The 25,099-nt window shown below is 41.0% G+C and overlaps 1 protein-coding gene across 1 annotated transcript in view; it reads right to left on the bottom strand.

Annotated features, from left to right (window-relative positions):
- Positions 1–992: 992 nt before the first annotated feature.
- The window catches only part of CEP112 (centrosomal protein 112), a 158,356-nt gene continuing 134,249 nt past the window's right edge, over positions 993–25,099 (bottom strand). The window contains exons 24-27 of the mRNA XM_034067887.1: positions 18,573–18,662; positions 5,114–5,215; positions 2,734–2,798; positions 993–1,431 (exon numbers count right to left, since the gene is read on the bottom strand). Coding sequence (XP_033923778.1) covers positions 1,428–1,431; positions 2,734–2,798; positions 5,114–5,215; positions 18,573–18,662 — 261 coding nt within the window. The 3' untranslated portion in view covers positions 993–1,427. The remainder of the gene's footprint in view (positions 1,432–2,733; positions 2,799–5,113; positions 5,216–18,572; positions 18,663–25,099) is intronic.

Below are 25,099 nucleotides of genomic sequence, written 5' to 3'. Positions count from 1 at the left end.
TTGTGGCACCTGCCACAGGCACCTCCTCTCTTATCAGAGCCATGACAACCCCTTATCTATAATGAGAAGAATCACTTGTTGATTCCAGGAAGGTGGAAAACCTGCCCAGGCTCAGACAATCAGCAAAGCTGAAGCCAATGTTTGGCAAGGAGCTCCCTGCCAGCACTGTCAGGCGGAGGGGTGGATGGAGCTCTCAGCCTGCCAAAGCCTCTCCTCATTGATCTCCATGCCAGGTGGGATAAGAGCGCAGCTGGAGAGCTGGGACTCGGGACAGCCACATCCAGCCACAGGCACTCCAGGACCCTTGGAATCCTGTGGGGATCACTGTGCCACTGGGGCAAGGGAGGAGAGGTGGCTGCTCCCATCAGCAGTGAGACCCTCTGGGTCTCAGGGCCACAGCTGGACTTGGAGGACAGGAATTTCTAGCCTCTCACAAGCACTCAGACCATTAACTGTGCTGGCAGGATGGTGCCTAGGGAAGACAAAAGCTATTCTTGTATTCAGCATGTCTAAATTTACAGATTACAAATGTATGGTGTATGGATGGCCAAGAGATAAGGAAGCCTTCCTGTTCCTGGGAGGCAGAGCCACCTATGAGGACAATTCCTTGTCTGGATCCTTCAGCTTTCCACTGCTGCTCAAAGCTCATCCCTGCAAACCAAATCTGCTTACGTTTACCAGGATCATCCAAGAGAGAGCCTGCAGAATCAAGGCTGAATCAGGACTCTTTTTCAATAACAGCCCATAACTGTGTTATCAGTAAATGACAAAGAACTTTCCCCGTGACCAGCATATGCAACCCCAGCCAGAGATATAACTGGCAATGGTGGCTGCATTTGTCATTGTGGTTTTCATTCTCAATCCAATACTTTCCCTTGAAACACAGCATAAAAACATCTCCCCAGTTCCCCAAGCCATAGAACCCCCTCATGGGCACTGTGGCTACTGAGGTGAGTGAGATGCTCAAGCCGGACAATAATATCAAAATAAAATAGGACAAAATAATAATATTTTAATATTATGTAAACACATGGACACAAAACAATGTCAAAATATGTTAAAGTATCTGGGACAATAATAACAGAAAATGGGATTTTCTTCATGTATAAAACCGAAAAGAATGGTACTGGGAAGTAATAGCAAAACTATTAGTAAAGGAAACTCTAAGGGCTCAGTAAGCAAGCTCAGCATGGACTCACACACTACATCGAAAGTATACGTCTGTAATGAGATAATGATAAACACAATGGAAGGAAGATACAACTAAAAACATGCTGGCACGAGCAATCAATGTGTTTTTATGAACTTCATTTTATGTACTAACAAAATAGCCACTGATCTTTGCAGTTGAATTTACAAGAGCCAAATCTTCAAACCTATTCAAAGCAGTCCATTTGGCAATTGAAGAAATCCAACAGCTCCAGCAGCTACCTGAAAACCAAGAGATTCTCATTAGTTATAGCTTACTATTTTAACTATAAAAACACAACAGGATTTGGTCCAGCAGTGAGGCTTCACATAGCCCCACTGCTGTCGGGTGTTCATGCAGGGAGCTGCATCAAATCCGCGGCCACAGGCATGCATATGGGTTAATGCAGCAAAAAGCAGTTCTTCAGTGAGAGTCAAGTAAATGGTAACACACAATGTAATATGAATGTAGACTTGGCGAAAAGATCCGGTCAGGAAGGTGATTTTCGTGACCAGAAGCAGCACAAAAGCTTCTCCAAGTCTCGGAGCAAACGCCTCAACAGCCCCACGGGGAGAGGAGCTGCTGTGTGCTGTGCTGGCTCCATCCCTGCTTCCCCTCCACCAGGATGCTGTGGCCTGCTCTGCTCTAATGTTACATGATTATTCACCTTTTTAAACAGCTATTTTCCTAACTGAGAAGACACTGATTCAGAATAAGCTTAAGACAAAAATGCGTGTAATGCTGTTGATGCTGAAGGAAAGAGTCTAGAGATGCATTACAGCTACAGATTTATCTGACAAAGTTACCTACACTGGACATTTTACCAAGAATCTCTGATATTTTCAGTTTCTAATTAGCTTTAGCTAATTCTCCTTAACAAACAGCTCAGGATTAATACTTTCAGACAAGTTTCACACTGCTAACATTTTTACAAAGGTTTAAGTATCTTACAAATCCTTACACTGGTTTTACAAGCACACATTCTTCTTTGCAAGAAACCCTTATGTGAGCTATGAAAGTCTCATCAAAGTCTATAAATATAAAAAAGATGGAGTGGCTTTCCTAGGAAGTTTCCTTGTACTCACCTCTCCATGTGAATCACTTACTCTAAAGGCACAGCCAGGCTTTTTATTGCTGCAGCACTCACCATAATTTATATTGGAGGGTGTAAACGGCTGAAAAAAAGCTCAGGCTCATGAAGATCCGGTACTTTGAAGATGTGATCTGTAATATTATGCATTGCATCATTGTTTTCTATCTTGAAAGGAGGTGGCATCACCGCAGAGCTGCAGCTGTGCACCGAGCCACTGTCTCATCATGAATGTCGAGGCAAAGCCCAGACTTGTAATGCACCTGCAAGTTCTCTAATCTTGCTCTAATAGTACTGACTAAGCACTGGGAAAGGTCTTAGATGCTTGTTTACTGAAAATAAGGATCTTTTAAAACTGCAACTGTATTTGAGTGTTTTAATTAAGCCGTAAAACTTCAATAACTGGGATCCACAGGTGTGAAATGGTACAAATTGATCAAAGATAATCATGTACCTCCTGGCCTGGTAGACGTTCCGCTCTTCCTGGAAGACACAGATTCTTTTCTGCAGAATATTTACCTGTAAAATACAACCCCCATGAAATTGATGAACAAAATTTGGGCTCATTTCATAAAGAGTGTTTTCCTGGTCTATCCTGCCTAAATAAAAAGCACTTCAGCTGCAAACTAGAATTAATGCTTGGTAGAAGAAGACTGTTGGTATGGCTTTCCTGGCCCTGCTCCAGCTGCACGCTACTCACTCCTTTAGAAACAAGAGGCAAAACAGTTTTTAAACTCAGCTGGTGGTATCATACAGGTTATACAAGGGTTTGGGAGCTCCACTTTTACTGTGAACTCGTGTATGATGCCTGCGCTCTGATCCCTGTGCTTTTGCTCTTGTGATGAAAGTGCTCACCTGGACTTCAAGTGTATGAGAATGAATGTTTATTAATACACTGTGACCCCTTCTGGAAGACTCACCTGGAGCACACAATTGGGCAGCGTGCTTTATATTTAGCAATGGTGTTAGAAAACTTTGCCCAAGCCACAAGTATTTTCTTCTTTATTTTTCTCACTGCTCAGTGTTTTCACCCAGCCCATCCTCTTCATCCTCCTCCAACAATAAATAATCCTGACAGGTGCAGAGATTCCACTGCCCTTCTTGCCTGCTGTTTTCAAACTGGAATTCCAACTATTTTCAAAGACCAGGACACCTGTGCTTCAGTACAAGCCCTGCTCACTGAGTGGTCTGCGCCGACAGCATCCCACTGGAAATACAGCCAGCAGCAATGCGTTTCTGGGATAGCACCCAGGTTTTCATGTGTGTAGTTACTTTTACTCTTTTGAAATGCTACTCCTGCTTACAGAAGCCCTGCAGGTGGGTATCAGATTCTCCTGTTTTTTCTTTCTAACTCATTAAAAGGTGTGGTATTCTTGCATTGGCTCTGGAGTAACGCTTCCTACCAGACAGTGCTAATAGACAACCACACTTTAAAAAGAGCTTTTTACTATCAACTGGAAATAGATTTCCCCAGTAGATCCTTAATTCCTTATTTCCCACAACCATTTAAATGAGAATGATTTCCATTAGGTATCCCTTTATATGTAAGCAGAGGCTTTACAACTGGAGTGTTGAAGCTGTGTCACTACCAGCACACAGGAATATGGACGTTTCCCCTCTGAATATTTCCTCCTTATAGTAAAGGCACAGGGGAAGTGTCCCATGGATAGAAAAAAACCCTACAGAATAACCCTTATGTGCTCTAAAGAAAAATTATAGGGGGAAAACTCCCAAATACAATAAATTCCCAACCATCTCCATGGAGAGAGATTGCGTAAGAAAGAGAAATGGAGTTTGTGGATGTATAATTTGTTAAAGAATGGTTCTGACAGTTGGTATAAGGCGTGTGCTGGTACCTATCCTGTGTCTTCAGGGCTTTCCCTCTTCCCAGCACTCATGGGCAGCTCTGAGTCACCAGCACTGCCCTGTCTTCCTCTCACTTCTTCCCTCCAGCCCAGGACAGATCCCAGTCCTTCCCAGCATATTTAAATGCACAGTCCTGCCCTTGGCCATATGCGAACACTGCCACTGTTTTCTTTGGATTACTGTTATTCCACACCTATGATCACCTCTCTTTGTAGCTATTCACCCTTCCTCATGTGAGTTCAGGCAATGATGACATTTTGCTTCCTTCCAACTCCTAATATACAGAATAGGAAAGAATCAAATAACTTCTGCAGACACCATGAACAAGAAAAACACCCAGTTCATTAGTAGCTCCCTATTCACAATGACATATTGGTATTTCTATAAGCCAATCTAAAAGTCTGTTTCATAGAAATAATATTGTTTCTGCATTATTCTAGATGGGCTAGTGTTTTAAATGTTAAAGACAAAGCATTACAGAAGGTTATTAGAGCCTCTTTATACAGGAAAATGTAGAAATAACACGCTGGTCATTTGGACTAGTATCTTAAATGCTATATCCCATTTTCTTTATTATATAGGCTGGAAAGAAAATTATTTCCAATTCTCTTCTACACCTTTACATGCAATCTTTAAATGATTCCTTCAGGAGAAACAGGGTGAGGAAGATGAGAGATAACTGTGTGCTGTATGTGAAAGGTTGAGAAAGAATCCTAATACTGAATACAGCATAATTTCTACTTTCTACTGCCAACCGAAGCAAAATCTGGGATCAAAAGATACAATGTGGTAGCTCTCAAGGTGAGGACACTTGTGAGAGATGACTGAGAAGCATGTGAGTGCTGCCACGATTTGGGCTTGAGACTTACTCAGTATTTTTGGCTAAATTGTAGACAGTCAGACTTTCCTGTCTAGACAAGATGGTTTTTATCCAATTCAACAACTTCAGATGAATAATAAGAATTTACCTGAGATTTCAAAGATACAATGGTGTCTTCAAATTCCTGTCTCAAAGTTGCTGGCATCAGGCCTTTGAGCGTGGCTTCATATTCTTGTCGTATATGGGTTATCTGTAACAGAACAAGAATACTTTTATATATAGATGGCTACTCTTGGAAGCTGCAGAGTAAAGATTTTGCTTCTTTTGCCCACATTAGGGTCCAAATCAACACAGGACTGTGGTGTCAGGGGAGAAGGAAGGAGAGAAAAGAAAGATAAGCAAAAACATGGAAAGAGCAAATGAGGTTAAAAAGAAGAAGGGAAAAAGAAAACATTATATGGAAAGCAGGAAGAAATAATGAAAAGGAAGCAGTAAGGCATTTGCTGGGACATGGGCAGAAGAAGCAATAATCATTCCTAAACTATCTCAATAGAGCATTTATATAGATGTATACTTTGCAATTGATAATCAGTTTTCTTTTTGTCTTTGATGGCATCTGAGTCAGGTCACTAGAGCAGTATTTGCCCCTTACTGCCTCAGACAAGGTAAATTATTGTTTCCCAAGATCTGTTAACATTTCTCATCTTGTAGGTGCTTTTAAGGACTTTTTATTCATCATGCAACTATTTTTCATTGCATGTTGTGCCTTCCTCAACTTCATTGAGGCTACAGGACTTTAACAACTAGGTTTGAGACATGTCACGATATCAGATGTTCACACCAAAATGGTTACATCTAAGGGAGGACATTCTAGTCTATAACTATTCAACAGATGCTGAGTAAACAGTACAGTTACAAAGCAAAGGTATATGAGGAGAGATAAGCTGGAAGGATTGTGCTTTGTATCTCTCCCATGTGGTTGTATTTGCTGAACCTTGACCCAGGAAAAGCTTTATTACTTGGTTGAATCAGTGCCTCCCATCTATACTTAACTTCCAAGAGGATTAACCTCTAAATTCAAATTAAACAAGTACTCAGGTGTTTTTCTGGCCCAGCAGCTGAACATGTAAATAAAGGATAAAAGAGATTCAATATCAGATTAACTTATAAACGATCTTTAAACTTCCAAACTGAATCCATTTTTCCAATGGTTTACACACCAACGCCATTTTGGGCTAATTTTGTTTTAGTTACCAAATTGCTTAAATCTACCATTGCAACCACAAATCAAAACCTCAGCCCTCCAGCTGGAGAAGCCACAAGTGCCAACTTCCAGCTCCCGGCTCGCAAGGAACGCACGCGCTGAGACACGTGAGAACCACACAGCCAGTGCAGTGTGAGATGTGCCAAGTACCAGCTCATGGTAAAAAGCAGGTTGTGCCAAAATGTGCCTTATGCATAACACAATTATCAATACAAAAGGAATAAAACAATCTGATGAAGCTTTAGGAAAGCTCTATGAGTCAGTCTGACAAATCTCCACATCTCTATGCAAATAGGCAATTAGAGGCTTTCCTTGTGAACTGCAAGTGAGCGTTGCCATGATGTAAATCTATAGGAAAAAAAAGATGGTGAGACAGGAAACCTTGTTTGAACTCTGCCTGTATAGAAGCTTGTGATCAGAATTTATGGTTTTGAGAGTTACTCCAATAAATTCACGCTACCATTTCTATAGAGGCTTACAAAGTTATGCAGAGGTGCTTTGCCAGGATAAATATTTTCTGAGCCAACAGCTCATTTGGGTGGGGACCTTGATAGAGCAGAAACGTATATTTCAGTTAATTCAACACGTTACATTTGCTTTTGGTGAGATGGGAGCAGAAAGAGTCAGCTAGAAAAGCAAAATGCCTCTATTTCCCACAGTTTGAATAATAAAGATCTATTTCACGAGCAAGAGGATCTGCATGATCACTTTGGCGACATGTTAAGGTGTCCCAACCAGCACAGAAACTCCACCTCACTTGCACTCAAGTGATGTAGATGTCAGGAGCTGAGCCGACTCCGATGTATCTCCCTACACCACAACCTAGCCATGCCTACAGAGCATCAGGGACCGATGCCAGCTTCCTCAGGTGCCAGGCACACAGCAAGAGCTCCTTACTCCAATTTTCCCTATTCTAAGTACATGCAGCACAAATTTTACTACAGCTCTGTGATTCTAATTGTGCAAGAGTCTTTTTTACAACCAGGTCACTGGTTTTATCAGTTTAATCTGCAAGTGTCCTCTAAACTCATGCTTCCATGACCACGTTCGCTATCAACTCTGCAAAGCAGCAAGGGGATTGTTCCCATTTGATAAAGGTGTTGCTTGGAAGGTCAGGAAGAAATACTTACTGTGCTTTGAAGTATGTTAGTGGCTCGGCTGAAAATGGAGGAAGAGAATGAGAAACAAGGCCTGGTAGCTGAAGTGTTGCTTGAAGCCTATTTCTTCCTCTGTTTCACAGAGAAGACATGCACCTTGGGATACAAGTGCAATTTGTTTGTCTGCTAAGACAGACCACGTTACTTTCCACTGTGCTCACTAATCATTGGATCACAGTAAGATGAAAATAAGATCCCAGCTGTTTCCTGTCACATTATGATAAACAACATGCTGGTGGTTTTGGCTGAAGTTACTACCAAGGTTTATTGACCCAAGAGATTAAAATAGTGCATGGCAAAACCCTAAATCACTTCTTACAACTGAAAAATAATATATAGGGGCTAATGTGTACTAACTTGAATGGGGAGTTTTTAACACTTCTTTTTGACCAATGAAAGCTGGGTCTGCAGGGATTTCTCTCTATTTTTTTTGGTGCCTTAAAGGCTTTTTTGTTCATTTATAGCCTCAAGCTGCCTCCCTAGGATCCACAAACAGTGTGTCTCCTCCTGCAAGCTTGAGAGACGTTGAAAATTGCCATTCTTCAGCCCTCAGGAGGGCTTTAGCCTGCTGGATGGGGATACCTCTTTCATTTACTGTTGCACTCGTTTTGCTTCAGTCCTGAGAAAGCTTCTCTTTTTATTTGAAAATCCATTTTGGTGAGTTGATTTAATCCAGGAACCCCCAGGAAGGTTTTTTATAGCTTTTAATATGAAGCTGCCACACTGCTCTTTGTTTGTTCAGGTTGGTGGCTAACATATGAGGCTGAAAGTTTTACCATCAATCATCTTTGGTGTCACTAGAAACAACTGAAAGCTGAGGCTGCAGCACACAGCTCATGTATGCTTGGTCACACGATGGATTAGAGAAGACAAGAAGAGACAAATATTCACACTATTATACAAAGCAATGCAGAAAGGGAAGTTTCAGTTCCACAGGCTACAATGAGAACTTGTCATAGGTGAGCATTGACCATTCTTGAAAGAGGTAAAAGTTGGTTTTTGATTCCCAAAAGAGAAATATCCAAGCCTGAGTGTTCCAAAACAAGCAGTCAGGCCTGGCCTGAGGGTCTTTAGGTGGCACAATTCATTTTTTCAGGTCTTTATCCTAAAAGAGGGATGTTGCTGGGTTGAGTTTGAAGCAGATGGGAGCACAGGACTGATGGAACAAGTCCCATTGGCATCTAGCTGCACTGTAGTCACTCACCTTCCTCTTTGCAAGAAATAACTTAAGCACATCCAGAAGAAATACAGTATCTTCAAGATGACCAGATGGATTTTAATCCATGTGCTGAGAACAGCCTTCAAGGCAGAGAGTACTCTGCTTCTCTTCTGTGCTTTGCTATACAGCCACAACCACACCATATCTTCTCCAGCTTCCCAACAGCCAGCTCTCCCCTTCTGACTTCTGAGAGGTCTGTGATGCTGAGTTTATCATCCAACTAAACAAATGCAATCTTCTCCAGCTCTCCCAACTGTAATTTACTTTATTTGAACCAAAGGGAAATGCAAAAGTACCTCTGAAGTATACATTGCCAAAGCAAATGAAGGGACCACAGAGGAGTTGTTCGAGTTCCTTTAGAAAACATAAATCTCATCTTGAAGGGCATGAAGGTAACATTTTATGTCAGATAAGAATCAAAAGGTGTTGTGGTTTTTTGGTATCTTAATTTCTGCCTGTTTATGATATGTATGAAGGATAAGAATTCCATGTGTGCCAGGAAATAGGAGGATAGTGACCAAAAAGCATAATTAGGATCATTTATTGTTATCAAATTTTCTCCATGTTTCAGGGGGAGTGAGATAAGTAATAGCCTGACTCTCTCAAATCCTTTCCTATAAACAATGGTGTTATGAAGCTGTTTAAAAAAGAAATCTCTTTAAAAAGGTTATGCATCTGTTCTGCAATATGCATCTCTGAAAGCAGACATGAAAGATCTGCTGTAAGAAATCTAAAGGCAGGTTAGGGTACCAAAAAGGTAAAAATAACTCCTTCAGCCTTAGGCAAATCATTTAATCTCAGACTAAAGTCTCAGCCTTCTAAATGAGGATAATAACAATAACATTGCATAGGTCAACTTCATTCAGGTGGTGTGAAGATTACTGAAGCAATTTTCTGAGAGCACTTTGGAAAGGGCAAGTGAAGGACAAATTACTGCAGTGCCACCCCAATTAGAAACCCCCAATTAACAAAACCCAAGCCCCCAAACAACAACCCAAAGAATGTCAGTGATTAATCACTATTTGCTTGTGTTCTTTGCAGTGATTCCTCCTTTGCTTCTCAGCACTCTTAATGTCCAAGTGAGCATAGCTGTAATCCCACAAAACTGCTCTGAGTCTCTATGGGCCCCTTCCTCCATCAGCCCAGGGGACACTTGGGCTATATCCAAAGAACCAAATCCATTGAAATCTGAATTTCCTTGAAGTACATCTCTCTCAGGTTTCTGTTGTTGGAGCTTGAAATCTTCTGAAGCAACTTTTCCCAATGAAGAATCAACTGATGCATCCATTTTCTCAATGAAGAACAACATCTGAACACTTGTCTTTTCATGATATAATCAAATAGGAATATCCACTGCTTTTTGGTCCACATCCTCTCTTATTTCAGGCAGTGGGAATTTCTGTTCTGACTGTGCAATGTAGGTTGAAATATGGTTCTTCCAGATTCAGAGAAACAGAATGCAACTTGATACAAATGTTCTCAAGTTCATAAGAAAAGTAATGAATGCCATAAATCGCATGAATTTGGATCAAGCAACGGAGCAAGATCAGCTGAGTGAGTTATTTTGTCAAGTGTACACCATGTTGCTCTCCACTGAGGAAATCCTGCTGGAGAACCTCCCCTGTTCTGACAGCTTCAATAAAACATGAATTAGTGGCATAACCGCCCTCTTTGTTTCTCTGTCTCTACCTAGTAAAGCATTAGAGCATCCAAAACATTTTTGCCTTGTTGTTTTACTAACCCACAGGGACCTCCAGTTACACAGAGCTGCTCGCTGCACACTGAGCTTTCTGATCTAAGTTGTTTTTTTCTCCTCAAACCTGCATCCAAAAGGCCTTATTGCTTCAATGGCTTATATTTCGATACCTTTCTTTTCTCTACCAAGAACTCTCACCTGGAAAACGCTCTGTTTGTAGTTAAGCAATCCGAGTCTGTATCATTCATAGCTGCAAAGGAAGGGAAGGCAGGCAAAGAGAAAAAACACCAGTGGGCTGCATATGGCAAGAACAGCATTCTTGGGATGACATGAGTTGGAGAGGAATAAAAGCTTTCACTGTCAACACCATAGAACAACCAGGAATGCTGTGGCTAGAAAATTCACGCTGTTCTCTCACCCTCCCCCTCTCCAGGGCTCTGCTATTGTTCCAGCTGGGATTTGGAGGATCCCTGACTTCTTCTCCTCTCCTTCCAAATGACTCATCACAGATGCCATCTTTGTCCCGGAGCCCTGTGTCCTTCAGTTCATCAGTGCTGTCCTTTCACCAGCTGGAATGGTCACCATGAGGATCCTCTGCTCCATGGGGTGAAGGGGGAGACACAGCTCACACCCCCTGACCTGGAGGAACAAAACCTAAACCAGTCCCACCACTAACCAGCGCTGCTGGGCCAAAGCTGAAAACACATGGTGTTCATTTCTGCCTCTGCTGATTCCTAAAACACTATCAAGATAATTAAGCCTGGAATAAAGCTATAAGCATCTCTGACACCAGCACTGGAATGTATTTCTGCATTTCAGTTTTACATTCCAGCATGTGTTACCTTCTATATAATCCTTTCCATCCTGGGGAGGTTCAGCAAGTCAAGGTTCCAGTGTGTGATACACAAAGGTGCTGAGAGCTCACTAACGGCAGTGAGAGCTGACAAGGCTCAGCAGCACAGGATTAGGCTCAGCATTTTCACACTGACTGTGTGAACAAGCAATCTTTGTAGATAATAATCAGAAGCTGCTTTGACTATCACCATTTCCCCTCTTCCCAGAACAAAAATCTAATCAGCATCTCAACTGGAAAACAAGCTGCCAGGATGAGAAAATCTCACAGTTGGTAAGAGTCTCCTCTGCTTTGGACATGGGTAAGGATGAGGAACAGGAAAGAGCCATGGCTGTGCTTCCCGAATGGACTTCTGATGGTTGGTATTTGGTGCTGATGAAATTGCAAACAAAGTAACACTTCAGAATTGAAATGATGTTAAAGATCACACAAAGTTGGTCTTTTTTAAGTCTTTTTAGCTCCATCCAAGCACCTCATCACCTAGAAAGAATGAATGGGACAGTTCCCTAATTGAGCCTGCACTGCTGAGAGCCCACACTGGAGATGAGATGTCTCTGCTCTTCTCTGCTGCCATCCGAATGGCTCCTCCCTGCATTCCCATCTCTTCTCCGTTTTTAATTCCCTGCACTAAACTCCAGCGTCACTGCCCCTTGCAGTCCTGCTTTAAACACTTCTGAAAGAACAAAATTCCCTTATTAGATACTATACAAGCAAACCACAGATGCTCTAAAGTGATGTACTGCTCTCTCGAAAGATCTTTCTCTTTCACTACTAAAGACAAAGAGCTAGCAACTGACATTTCACAATCCTCCCGAATTCCTGCATGCCAGCATATGCTTCTAGGCTTTTTTTGTTACGAATTCTTTTTCCTTTTAGCTGTTTATTCTGTAGTTTCTGGTTCAGTGTCCTTCTCCAGCAGCCACTTCGTTCCAGTCATTCATTCTGTCCTATGGAATAGGTGTATATTTGTGTATTTTCCAGTTGTGTCTGATTACCAAAGCTAACATTTGATCACTGATTTCCACACACACACCAGCACCATCTACCTCTTTTCCCTTTGACAGCTGCACAGTTGGTGAGAGCCTTCACTCCTGCAGCTCCTGCCATATGGAGCTCCTGAGAACTTTCAACTCCATTGATTTCCAGCTCCTTTCAAATCCCACCTGCAAATCTGTTTTACTGTGCTCGAATCTCAGCTTCTCTCTCCTTCTGCGACTCTGAAACTTCATGCTAGACAGTATAATTTACTATCTTCAATTTGATTCTGCAGTCCTTTCATAGCAGGTTGTTAAAGAAAGTGCCGTGCAACTGTAAAATGTCAAATGCAAAGATATGATGTAGTCTATCTCTGTCTTAATTAAAAACTGGGAGGTGCTTTTGTATCAAAGTAATTAATTGATATATCAATAGAATTGCATGTATGGTAGACCCTAACAAACGTAAAAGTGGTAGAATAACCAAGAAAAAGTGGTCTCCAGATAATGTCAGTAGTCATTTGATGGTACTGAAGGCAACACTGCCATACACATATATAGGCACCTCTATCCATGAAAGAACCAGAATCGGTCTGATTCTTCCCCATCAGCCTCTCTCAGGAAATCTGAAGAGGACAACCCACCAAGAAGTGGATGCTGTGTATGCCGCACAGCCCAATCAGCGTGCTGCCACTCACATCACATTCTTCACTGCTTCTCCGTGGCTCTTCAGCATCTTCTTGTCAATAGAAGTATTTTCAACTTGAAATGTGTTCACCACAAGTATTTTGAATAGAAATCTTCCATTGTGCTGCCTGCAGCCATGGAACCAGCAGATTTTCAGGTGCCAGCTGGTGGGGAGCTATGCCTGGCTGCTGGTCTCACCACACTTTGCACAATATATAGGCATATATGAAATGGTTTCTAGGAGGAAAACAGCTGAAGTATGCGGTAAACTCCTGAGCCAGTGCTTGGGGTGTCGGCAGAGGGCTGGATGGACAGAAGGACCCTCCTGGGCCATGCAGAACTGCGGAAAAACAACGCTCTTCCAATACATCCTCTCCTGCGCTGGTCACATACAGGGACTGTTTTAAAGTGACTATATGGCTGTTCTCTCAAGTCCCAGTGGAAACTCATTCCAGCTTCTCAGTGCCCCAGGGCAGCAGCGACTGCTGAGCCCTGGTGCCAGCACAGCCTGCCCAAGGGGTTAATCGCTGGCTCCGCAGGCAGTGACAGTGCAGAGGCTGCTCTCTGTGAATCACTTCTGTGGTTAAGATCATTCAAATCTAGACTAAGCTTCCCATTTCTGTGGGAGCAGGAATGGGTCTCTGGGGGGAGACTTTTGGAAGCGCTTCAGTGACGTGGGCTGAAACAACCAGAGCAAATGGCAGAATATCACCACTCACTGCAGTGAGTGCTGTTTTGTTTCTCAGTCTAAGTGTTCCTCGGCTCTGCAAAACAAAGGCTGCCTAAATCCTCCTCACCTGCAGCTGGCCACAAAGCCAACTTCCACTTTTAAATACCTAATCTAGAGCTTATTAGCCTAATTTTGGAGAACTCTACCATGTTCTGAGAAAGACAACCCTTAGAGAAAGCCTGGGAATTCAAGGTGCTGCCTGGCTCTTGCAATCAGCTGGGACACCTGTGTTAAAAGGCCTGGAACAGGAGGGAGACTGGGTTTGTACCGAACACTTGCTCGTGTGGAGGAAATTCGGCTGCTTCCACATGATTTTTCCAAAGGATATATAGCAGGACAGGGTGATGGAAGTGAGGGCAAAGGTTTTCTGTGATTTATCTGATTGTATTAAAACTCTGATACCTTTAAAAACTAATCTGAAAAGAAATACAGAATCATAGAATAATAGAATCCCAGATTGGTTTGGGTTGGAAGGGGCCTTAAAGCTCATGCAGTTCCAACACCCTGCCATGGGCAGGGACCCCTTCCACTGGAGCAGCTGCTCCAAGCCCCTGTTGTCCACCTGGCCTTGAACACTGCCAGGAATGGGGCAGCCACAGCTTCTCTGGGCACCCTGTGCCAGTGACTCCATCCTCACAGTAAATTTTTTCCTTATATCTAACCTAAATCTACCCTCTTTCAGTTTAAAACTCTTCCCCCTTGGACCAAAACCCCTAAAGTAAAGGACTAATATTACTCAAGCCTTCCAGCCATCATTGTATTAAGGACCGCTTGGGCCCCACACCCTGGACACAGGCATAGGTTGCTCATCCCTGTCTCACGAAGCTTTGCTCAGAGCTCCACAGATCTGCAGGCAGTGGCACTATTCCCATCGAGCAGAAGGTGTGGCAACTGTTAGAAGTTCTCTGTGCTGCACAGCAACTGAAATTTCAGAGCGATGCATCACAGCGCTCGTCTGAGAACAAATATATTTAGTTGGCATGGAAACAGTAAGTTAGGCTGGATGTGGTAAATATCCAGCAGTCATAAAAAATGGAGCAAGTCAGAATAATAAACATTAAGCACACAAACTCACTGAATGCTTTTGAATCACAGCTCTTTTACAATGATCACTCCTGTTTGTATTTGAACATGAGTGAAAGCCACTTAACAAACTAAGCTGCTCCATTTTATCCCAAACGGTTCCACAACATCCTTATTCAGATAACTCCTTTCTCCCTTTTTTACAAGGGAGATAACTCGCTTGTATTCTGATAACTCCCTTTCTGTTTCAGGAAAGGAAGAAATTAAAGGGCTGGAAATCCACATTGGTATTCTCCTTCATTCCTGCAGTAATATTCATGGATTGAACATAATTGATTTTCTGTCTTCAGAGAATCTCTCTCCTTTAAGACTCTATTTGTGACTTGACTGCTTGGAGGAGTATTATAGAATCATAGAATAGTAAGGGTTGGAAAGGACCTCGAGATCACCTAGTTCCAGCCTCCCTGCCATGGGCAGGGACACCTCACACTAAAGCATGCCACCCAAATTCCAACATATTCCTATGGTATGAGTATCCACGGTGTTGCTACTTCAGTTGTGTGCGAACAGCAGGATCTTTTTCCCCTCTATTGATCCCAATCAGAAATTTTACACCATACTCAATCCACCTCTATAGTTAAAAACATTAGAACAAGGAAGGAAAAGAATAGGGTCTTCTTCTGAAAACCTTCTTGCATGTAATTCTCAAGAGAGAGATTTCTGGAGCTTTTCAGTGTACAGCGTTGGGGTGACTACCCCTGTGAAAGGAACCTGAAATAAGATGAGGTATTCTAAAGAAATCTAGGTAATAAAGCAAAAAGATCACTACCATGCAGTTTGATAGAGGCCTCAGTGCAGCAGAATTTGTTGCCATGCCTCAGTTCCCATATTCATTAGGGCACACTCTTAAGCGCTCGGTGGCGTGCGTCATTTTTAATTGCACCTTCAGAGGATGTACAGTCTGCCACAGGAACAAGGCAGATTCTTTACCTATGACTGACAACTGCACAAAGCTGCATGACTCAAGAAAGAGAAATGGCTTTAGTACAATGAAAGCACTTTCTATCAGAAATCTTGTCTTTGATCTAGGCATGTATCAGAGACAAGCAAGTGATACAGTACAAGAGTATAACGATACAGGAACAGAACCTAAATGGGATTAGTTGATGGGAAGGTGGTTCCCAGAGTTACAAAATACTGAGATATAAGAAACTTCAAGCATTGCTTTGCAAGGAAAAGGTTTGGACACACCCAAATTTCCTAAGAACTTTCCCAGAGTGCTTTTACTGTCATGGAGCTATGTATATAAAACCTATATATAAATCCTATATATTAAGTGTGAGTTACACTGAATTTACTGCTAGCCTGCCACTTTCCATGAATACAGTTACGTATGTCTCAAGAAGGTGGACATCTAATTTTTGAAGGAAATATTCAGCATTTTGACATGAAGGAAAATGATACAGTTCTGAGACTCCAATCTAGAAGTGCAGCATTACCAAACACATGGACCATTGTCCTAGACAACCACCTTCAGCAGAGACAGGACAACCTTTATGGAAAAGATAACATGGGAGAAGTTCACAGGCACTTTTGACAGATGTGCATTCATTTGGATTGGAACTCATCGCTCAGATAACATTGCCAGACTGATGAAACAACACAGATACAACATGATTGCATCTACTCACGCTGTAAGGAGGACTGAGAGAGTAAACAGAAGTAAACACAAGTTCATGCAAGAACATGAAGTACTGGAATGAAAAAGCCCCATAAAAACAACAGCGCCACACTCGCCTCTAGACAGCTCAGGGCTTGCCATCAGACTCCTTCTAACATAGTTCTCCCCTCTTCTTTACAGCATAGTTTGTCTCTCTGGATAATTACAGTAAAGAAAGGTTAACTCTGTGTAATCACTAGAGGGTTATTGTAACAAAGAGCTAAGCTTCGTGGATCTGTCAGTCACTCTTTGAGACTCCAGAGTTATAAGGACATTGCACTGAGAAAAAGGCAAACATGGAGCACTAAGATACCACCCAACAAGCCATAACGAGAACCAGCTTCTTACTTTTAATTAAAAGCACAACAAAATGTTTTTTCATGTCTCATTCATTTGTTTGTTGTTGTTACAGAATCAAAACACGAGATTTTTCCTTTTAATGAAAAACAGAAACCGTTTAACCCTCTCTCCTCCTAATTTATACACACGGAAAAGCTCAGAGAAGTGCCCTTTGTAACAGCCCCAGCACAGATTGTGATGTTTTATGCAATTCTGAACCAGACAGTATTTGGTAGAAACAGAAAGCAAGCTCTCACTCACAGCCTTAAATATTTCAGCTCCCTGATGGGCTGACAAGTTGTTAGCTACTGTTAATACTTGATGAACATGTTTACAGGTAGCCTGGCCAAGATATAACAACTGGAAATATGTCAGAGCTGTCATTTTCCCATTTTTCTTCTGGAGAGATAAGCATAACCCATGAATTAACCAGGCCCACAGAAGATGCACAAACAAATTGCAACAGATTTGTCTGCAAAATAGACCAAAGCCCCCTAAACAAAAACATCCTCAATGGCTCCAGCTCCAGAAAGTCCCAACAGATGAATGGCAGAGACAAAGCTGTTGACAAACATAGATATGAGCTTACCCTAAGCCTGTTAAATATCCACCTTGCAAGAAAAGCTCTAAACTGGACTGTGCAGTGTCATTTAAACAACATTTCTGTTCTATTTATACCAGGGAATGGACCAGCTGAGCCAGTCCTTCAGCAGTTTAGTGTGGGCAGGATAGTCCTGTAGGTTGTTTTGGACCATGTGCTCTGAGCAAACCTTCAAGGCAGAGAGCAGGGACCATCCTGCATGTCCAACCTTCTACCTCAGTCATTCCCAAGTCATTTTTTGTTTCTTCTTCCGGATACTTTTGCAAAATGGGTCAGAAAAAGAAGCAAAATGGCAGTAGCAAAGATGAAAGAAAACAAGAGATTTGGAAGAGCAATGACCATGCCCCAGATAGCTAATTTTCCTTCTTCTTTTCCAGGAGACTCTTTGAAACCAAATGCAATGCTTGCAGGCCAATTCACTCGATACACCAAATTCCTTCAATCCTGCAAGCGTTGCAGCTAAGGGTGAACTTGGTCCAACATCTGGATTTGGGAGGGAGAGGGGGAGGAGAGCAGAATCACCAGCTCTCCTGAGAGGGAATACATGAACATAAACACCAAGGGTGAATGAAGGTTCCCATGTGCAAGTGGGATGACAACAACTGGGGAAAAAAATAACTTGAAACTAATGATTAGTACTCTTCTACAACCACCCCAACTTACTATTCCTGCAGGTATAGGTTTAGAAATGCTTTAGATAGGATGTAAGTTACAGATACTGTTTACTCAGCACCAAATAAGTTCTCAAATGCTGCTGAAATGAACTTCTATTATAAATCTGGAAATCCATACATGATTCAGACAGCCACCACCTGTATATTTTCCAGAATGCTTCAGATCACTCTATTTTGAGTGCAGATCATGGATTTTCAGTTTCAACACCAGTCTGTAAACTACATACACTATTTTGCTTAAAGCACACTAAATCTCTGATTCCACTGAAAGCATCCAGAACAATTTTAGCACTATTAATCATATGGAACTGTTTACAGACAACATGCTGGGACAATGAGTGCATAAGATCAGGAATAAAGATTATTCTAGCTCAGTTATCATCCAATTATAATTCTCTTCATACAAGCCATTAAACAACAGGTTAGGATACTCTCAGAAACCTCTATTAAAACAGTATAGACAGTTCAGAATAAATGCATCATTTAACAGCTAGAATAGTTGAAATACCAACTTGAAACACAGAGCATAAGTATTTGCCTGCAGGGTTCAGACAGTTTAATTCTGGTTTATTACATAAAAAACCAGTGGTTTTGCTTTGAAGCAAGATATTGTTTTTAAGCATTTGACTCCTTGCCCAAGGGAAGAGAATGGGGGGACAGCACCAGGTACCTGCTCTAGGGTCTCCAGCTCCCTGTGTTGCAGCTTCTTCTCTGCAGCCCTTGCCAGACTGTGGTAACTTTCCACTTCATCTTGTAAGGCCTGAAACAATATCAAGAGATGCAGAACACACGTGAGAAACATGGGAAGGCTGAAAAACTTGGAGGTAATGTCTTTCAATGAGCTGATTAAGAAAACAGTGCAGAATCAGTGCAGCTCTTTAGCTGCTGAGATGTGACAGACGCAGTTTACCCTTGTTGAGTAAAGCTATTCTGCACAGATAGAACCACTGAACAGGAGGAGTGAAATCTTAGGAGTTCTATGTCATTACAGGCCACAAGTATTCACACTAAAAATGTAATAAATACCCTCAAAGCTTGAAAGGGAAATGGAAATATTGCACTTGCAAATGCCTCTAAGTTTCACTATCATCTTATTTGTACAATCCAGGCTTCCTAGGAACACTTTTTCAGTATACCAATAACTTTTCCTTTAAGCCAGAAGAATAATCCTCTCTCTCTGGAAAACCATGTCTGGAATTTGCAGTGAAAATGTATTCCATATTATTGAAACGGGATGTTTGTGGGATGAGGAGCTCCCCTCCCGCTCATATAAAATTGAGCATGTGATCTACAAATGAAGTATAAATGGCAATAAATAAAAGGAATATTATGATCATGTCACTTTACCACAACTATCCAGTCTTTATTTAGTTCAGAAATAATCACTTCTAAAACCAAGCTCATAAAATGCACTGACAAATTTCTTTTGTCATTATTGTTCTTCTTATATATTTATTTTTATTACGGCAGGCCCTCAGAGCCTTGATCTTTTTGTTGTACCCTTAACAAAAGAACAGTCATGCCCCAAGGAACTGATAGTCTATGTTATTTCTAACAGATAGACACCAAACAAACAATACAAACTTTCAAAGATCTCTTTTTTCACGTTTCCTACTCATTGTTAATGTTTGAATACACACTTAACATTTACTTACACATTTACTAAAAGCTTAGTTCTGTTGTCAGCGTGAATAAAGGCATTGTTAACTGCAAGTGCTGACTCGAAGCAAAGTGCACAATGTGGATGTGAGATTGACATCGACACAGAGGCGGCTGTGGCAGCAGAAAGGGAATATTTTGAGTTATCTTTTGTATGGCAGGAAACCAGGGCACTGCTACCCATCAGCTGGAAAGCGTGGTGCGGGGCAGGAGCTGGGAAGGGACTTGCTATAAATGACATTGAAGGTGCCTCCAGTGTTGCCTGAGCTGCATAGAGACCTTCTGCAGAGCACCCCTGAAAGGAGCCCAGGGAGCCCATGAACTCAGCGCACTTCACAGAACATGCAATACTGTTTGCATTTGCTTCCTCCAAGTAGAATACCTATACATAAACCAGGACCACTAAAAGTACTCCCAGTGCAAAGTTTTAACAGAAAAAACACCCCTTTGCTCTTTTCCCCAGCACTGAAATACTGTACTCTCAAATAATTTACAGGATAAAATTGCTATTGAGATAAGATAAGAGGACTACTTATGATAGATCTTGAACATTGTTTTGAAGTGATGCCAGGCATTAACTTTAAAGTCTTATAGCTATAAGACTATTACATGTTCTCATGCCAAAAAATGTAACCAGACCCAAGCATGAACTTCAAATCTGCTCAGGGACTTTCATGCTATCACTGCTTCTGAGAAATGCTGAAATCCAGGCTTTGAATATGTAACCAGTCTTCAATAGTCAACGACTCCTGAAGTACTAGGAATTTGCATTAATATAATGAAATATATGTGAGAATTGTAGGCTTTTTGTTTTCTTTTTGTACATCTAATTTTGTAAGGGAAAACTCAAGCATGCTTTGATTTAAAACCTGAAATGATCAGGTCATGCAATGTAGGAATGTAATACGGATCAGGGATGTTCCACGTATCACGGAGATCACCAAAGACCCAATTAGTCTGACACAAGTCCTGCCATGACTCCAGACATAATGAGTACTGGACGACTCACAGGAACATTCAGAGAGCACGTTTTGGATGAACTGCAACGTGTGACCCGTCTTCTCCTGCTGTTTCCACATGATCAGTCCAAATACCTTGGCATAGTGAAAAATAAGGAGGGAGGAAACCTCACTACACATCAGTCATCCTATTTGGACTCCCTCCTTTTGCTCAAAAGCAAGCTTCACTATTTCACAGGACCTTGAAGATGGTCAAGAGGTAGCACATACACGTTTGAATGCATATGTGTATGTACAAACTTTGCTCAGGGAACAGATTTATATCACGCTCCACCACACAAACCTGCAAGTACTGAATACAAAACAGGATCTCAAACTGTTCTTGGTAAAGAAAGCAGCCACATGGTGGTAAAGAAGAGAACTGGGGCACTGCCATTTCCTCCCTTAATTCTCTATTTTACTTCCCTTATTCACAACAGAAAAACATACACAGAGAATAAAATGAGAGGTTCTTTTAAATGTGAAAGTAACTGCATTTGGGAAAGTCAGCAGAGTTTTTGTTAGGTCCACCTACTCCAGATAGTGTTTGCCAGAATATCAAATCTTATAATTATCCATTCACCAATTGTTCAATGAGTTTAGAGGCTTTTCCAATCATATCCTAACTGGCTGTTGGTATGTTTTGTATTGGGATGGCAGAAAAAAGACTGATTCCTCTGATCAATCACGAATTCCTCTCACTTGACCCTTTTTGGCCTATTGCTGTGTGCATATCAGCTCTCCCAGTGGTCACGCTGTAGAATCTAGTTTTGAGTATAGAGGATGTTCCACAAGTAATTAATATTAATTTGGGTATTTCAGCTTTCCTGTGAGTACAAGGACAAAAGAGTAATACATCAGGATTTGATCGAATCCATGCCAAAAGAAGAAGTAACATCAAAATCTCATGGTTGCTGTAGGTTTCTGCATACGATTAGCTCTGAAAATAGTAATTAGAAGTAAGCAAGTTTGTTGCCCATGATTTTCATTTCCTAGGAGGAATCATGAGGAATGTCATGAACAAAGAGCTCTTTTGAAGATCATACTGAAATTTCTCTCTGTTGTCAAAAAGCTTCATATGCAGTGGCCAGAGCCTGAACATTGATAGCTGCTTCTGAAGCTACCCAGTACCCGCAAATCTTTTTCTGTATCTAACAGAAGTTTTTGTCACATGGAATACTCTAAAACCAGGAGATAACTTCCCCCAGGTACACCCAGGACATGTCTTTTGTAAAATTAATGGGTTTGGTTTTGTTTAGAAATGCAGTTTTTATTTTACAGCTTCAAAGTGTCGGATTTTGCCCAAAGAAAACAGAATTTATGTTTAAGAACTGTGGAGATCAAGAAAAAGGCCTTAAAAATACAGAAAAACCAGGACAATTTTTAAGTGTCGGAAGCTTTTTTCCCCTGAAAAGAAAACAAAGCCTAACTGCCGTAGTTAAATTTTTCCAGGTACAGATTTAATCCCCGTCCCTTGGCTTTGCTGAGCTGACTTTCATCACTGTTATAGACAGTATTTTTCAGTTCAACTGGCTTTCACATGCCATGTAAACATGTTTGCTGTTGAATGTCTACACCATACCTGACCTTGGAAGTGCTTTGTGTTGGCCTGAGAACAAAGAAATGAAATGTTTTGCTTTCCAGCCCAGATATCCTACACTTTGAAAAGCACTTAAAAATGTAAATGAGATAATAAGCTCAACTGCAACAATGTGGTTGAATTACAGCCATATAAAAGGAACATTCAGTTCATTTATTTATAAAAATGGAAAGGATCCTAAAATAAATTCATATTGTAAACGATTTGGTCGCATACAACATTCAGAGGCACGAGAAGGACGGAAGAGAAAAGTAAAGGCTTTGAGAATACACCACTGAAATATTATGGTCAGATTTTGGGACCTCAAGTGGAGCTGGTGGATGAGCCCATCATTGTCACCATGATACAGGAAACATTTGGGTATCAGCTGATACGAGAGGAGAAAGGAAGATCTGAACCACATTTCTAGGTAGGCACTTCTTTTTTTCCTATTATTCTATTGTGGCTTCATTATCCCCAGGAAAATGTTGAATGAAGTTTACTTCAACCCCAACTCTGCTCATGGTAACGCAGAGAACTTCTGGAGACAAGAGAGCAGCACACAGGGAGTTAGTGCGGCGTTTGGCCTGAGTGGCTTGCAGAGATGCTGGGCTGATGCATGAGAGCAGAGGAATCCAGCTTCACTTATGGGTGCCAGGCTGAGGCTGCAGAAGAGGGGTCTTTTAAAAACAAAACAACTTGTAAAGAAGATAGTTTTGACAAGGAACCACAGAGAGACACAAAGGAACGCTGCCAGCATCACACAGTCCTTTTGCAAGGCAGGAATAAATGTTTGGCATTAGTTTCAGGGCTTTAATCTAAATCAACTAAAAGCTGGTAGAGAAAAGAGTTCTAGGAATCACATAAGCAAGTATGATATGGGAACATACAAAGGATTTAGTCTTTAATATATGAAAACTGATTTGATTATCCTTTGACCACAGGATATTTTAAAAAAGAAGTGTTGGATTTCCTGAAATAAAATTAATTTCGGGGAGAATTGTGTAAACAAGAAATTATTATTTTGAATGGATTATTCCTATGGAAATACTGTATTTATAAAGGTGGGATGCTTTGATTCTTCAACCTGAAATAACTTCCTACTTTTGATGTGTTCCTGAGACCAGACAGGGCTTGATTCCTGCTCCCACGGCATCAATGGCAAGTTTGGGATGACAATGATTTATCTCTCTAACACCAAGCATTGAATAAATAAAATGACAACTAGAAAGAAAATAATCTAAAAGTGTTAAATGCCAATGTATTTTGAAACACAAAGTGTCAGCAGGGAAGTCACTGCTCATCCTGATCAAGTTATGGCAGATAATGGCAGAGTCTTTTTGTGATACACATATGTAATTCTTATTAGCTGTACCAGAATACAGCTGGAATTCTGTATCAAGAAAAGACCTCAGTATTTATGACCAGTGCACAGCAATACTGTAACTAAAGGTAGTAATAGTTGGCACTTTTCATCTTCAAAGAATATTTCAAACATTACCAAATTAAGATAATTAGTTAATGAAAGATGCAGTAATAAAAGCCACCATAATTACCTACTGTAGTTTTAATTATCTCCTTACTAATGCCCACAGAAGGCGGCTTCCACTTCACATCCTCAAAACATGTGCCAACAATAATCCTGAATACAGGCCCCTCTTTAAATGTCTTCTAAATTCAAATTACATCCATTGATGTGTTTTCTCTCCCTGGTCATGAGACAAGAACCCAGCTCTGGAACTTTAAAGAAAATCCATGCAGATGTTAACAAAAACTAAAGCTAACTTTGTTCCAGGGATATATGTGGAGATGCTTTAAAATGTTGCCCTTAAAATGCTCAGTCTTGAGTCCATGAAGCTGTTAGTATGAGCTATCTGTGCAAAACCTCATTATTATTACTGTAAATAAATTGGGAGAACATATCTGTGAAGATCACTGATGTAATGCCCTGAGTCAGAGCAAAACAAGTGTCTTTGGAAAGTGAAATACTGATGTTTGAGCCAATTTGTTGGTGCATCCTCAATGCTTTTTGGGTTTTCATAGAGCTTTAGTCCACTGTCACTGCTCCAACCCTCAGACACTGCTTGTTCTCTATGCACATTCCAGCGCACGGCTGTTTGAAAATCTTTGTAGTCAAGTTGTCTCTTGTTTTTGGTGTAAAGCAAAGGAAATCTTATGGTTTTAACCTAATACATATGTTTGCTGCTCACATATGGCAAAATTCCTTTCTGGTGGGAACTTTTTCGCTGTTGTTGCAACACACTATATATCCAAGAAGTCTCCTTTGATGTTGAACTATTGCTCCACTACTCATTATGCTACTGATTCAATATGAAAGGCAAAATTTCTGTGGTTTTTGTTAAAACAATAGCTTTGTTTTTGCAAACAAAGTTTTCCACAACCTATAGGCAGGGGCCAACATTACTGCAGCCAAAAAGAAATCCAAAAAGAGGTCCCTTCCAACCCTTGGGATTCTATGATTCTCTTATATTGAAAATAGTTATGGTGCTTAATAACACAAATTATTCTTCCATCCTATAGGTAACATTACAATTACTATTATGACTGTACAGAGAATTTATGCTTTATTGCTCCTCAGGAACAGAAATTAAACCACCTTAAGCGATATTTTATGTCTCTAACATTTTACTTCCACTGACCTCCTCGCCTTTTACAATCAGTTTAACTTCATTACCTGGGTGGAGCTGCTAACAGCTACACATGGATAGGGGAAAAGAGAAGTCCTGCAAAGACCCGTCTTCACAGTGTCCTAGCATGCAAAGACAGAACAGCAAATCTGGGAATCTTCATGCCTAATACATAATTTTAACCACTAACCACTGTTTCATGAAGAGTGAACACAAATTACAACACAGAATGAAAATGCAAATGGTAATACCTTTTAAAATGCATCCCTAAAAGAACTGGTTGCCCATTTTCTCCTATCATTATGAAGAAAAA

Source organism: Melopsittacus undulatus, chromosome 11 (assembly GCF_012275295.1).
Source record: "Melopsittacus undulatus isolate bMelUnd1 chromosome 11, bMelUnd1.mat.Z, whole genome shotgun sequence".
NCBI classification, from domain to species: Eukaryota; Metazoa; Chordata; class Aves; order Psittaciformes; family Psittaculidae; genus Melopsittacus; species Melopsittacus undulatus.
The sequence above is the reverse complement of the archived record's forward strand: the minus strand, read 5'-3'. Positions and strand labels throughout refer to the sequence as shown.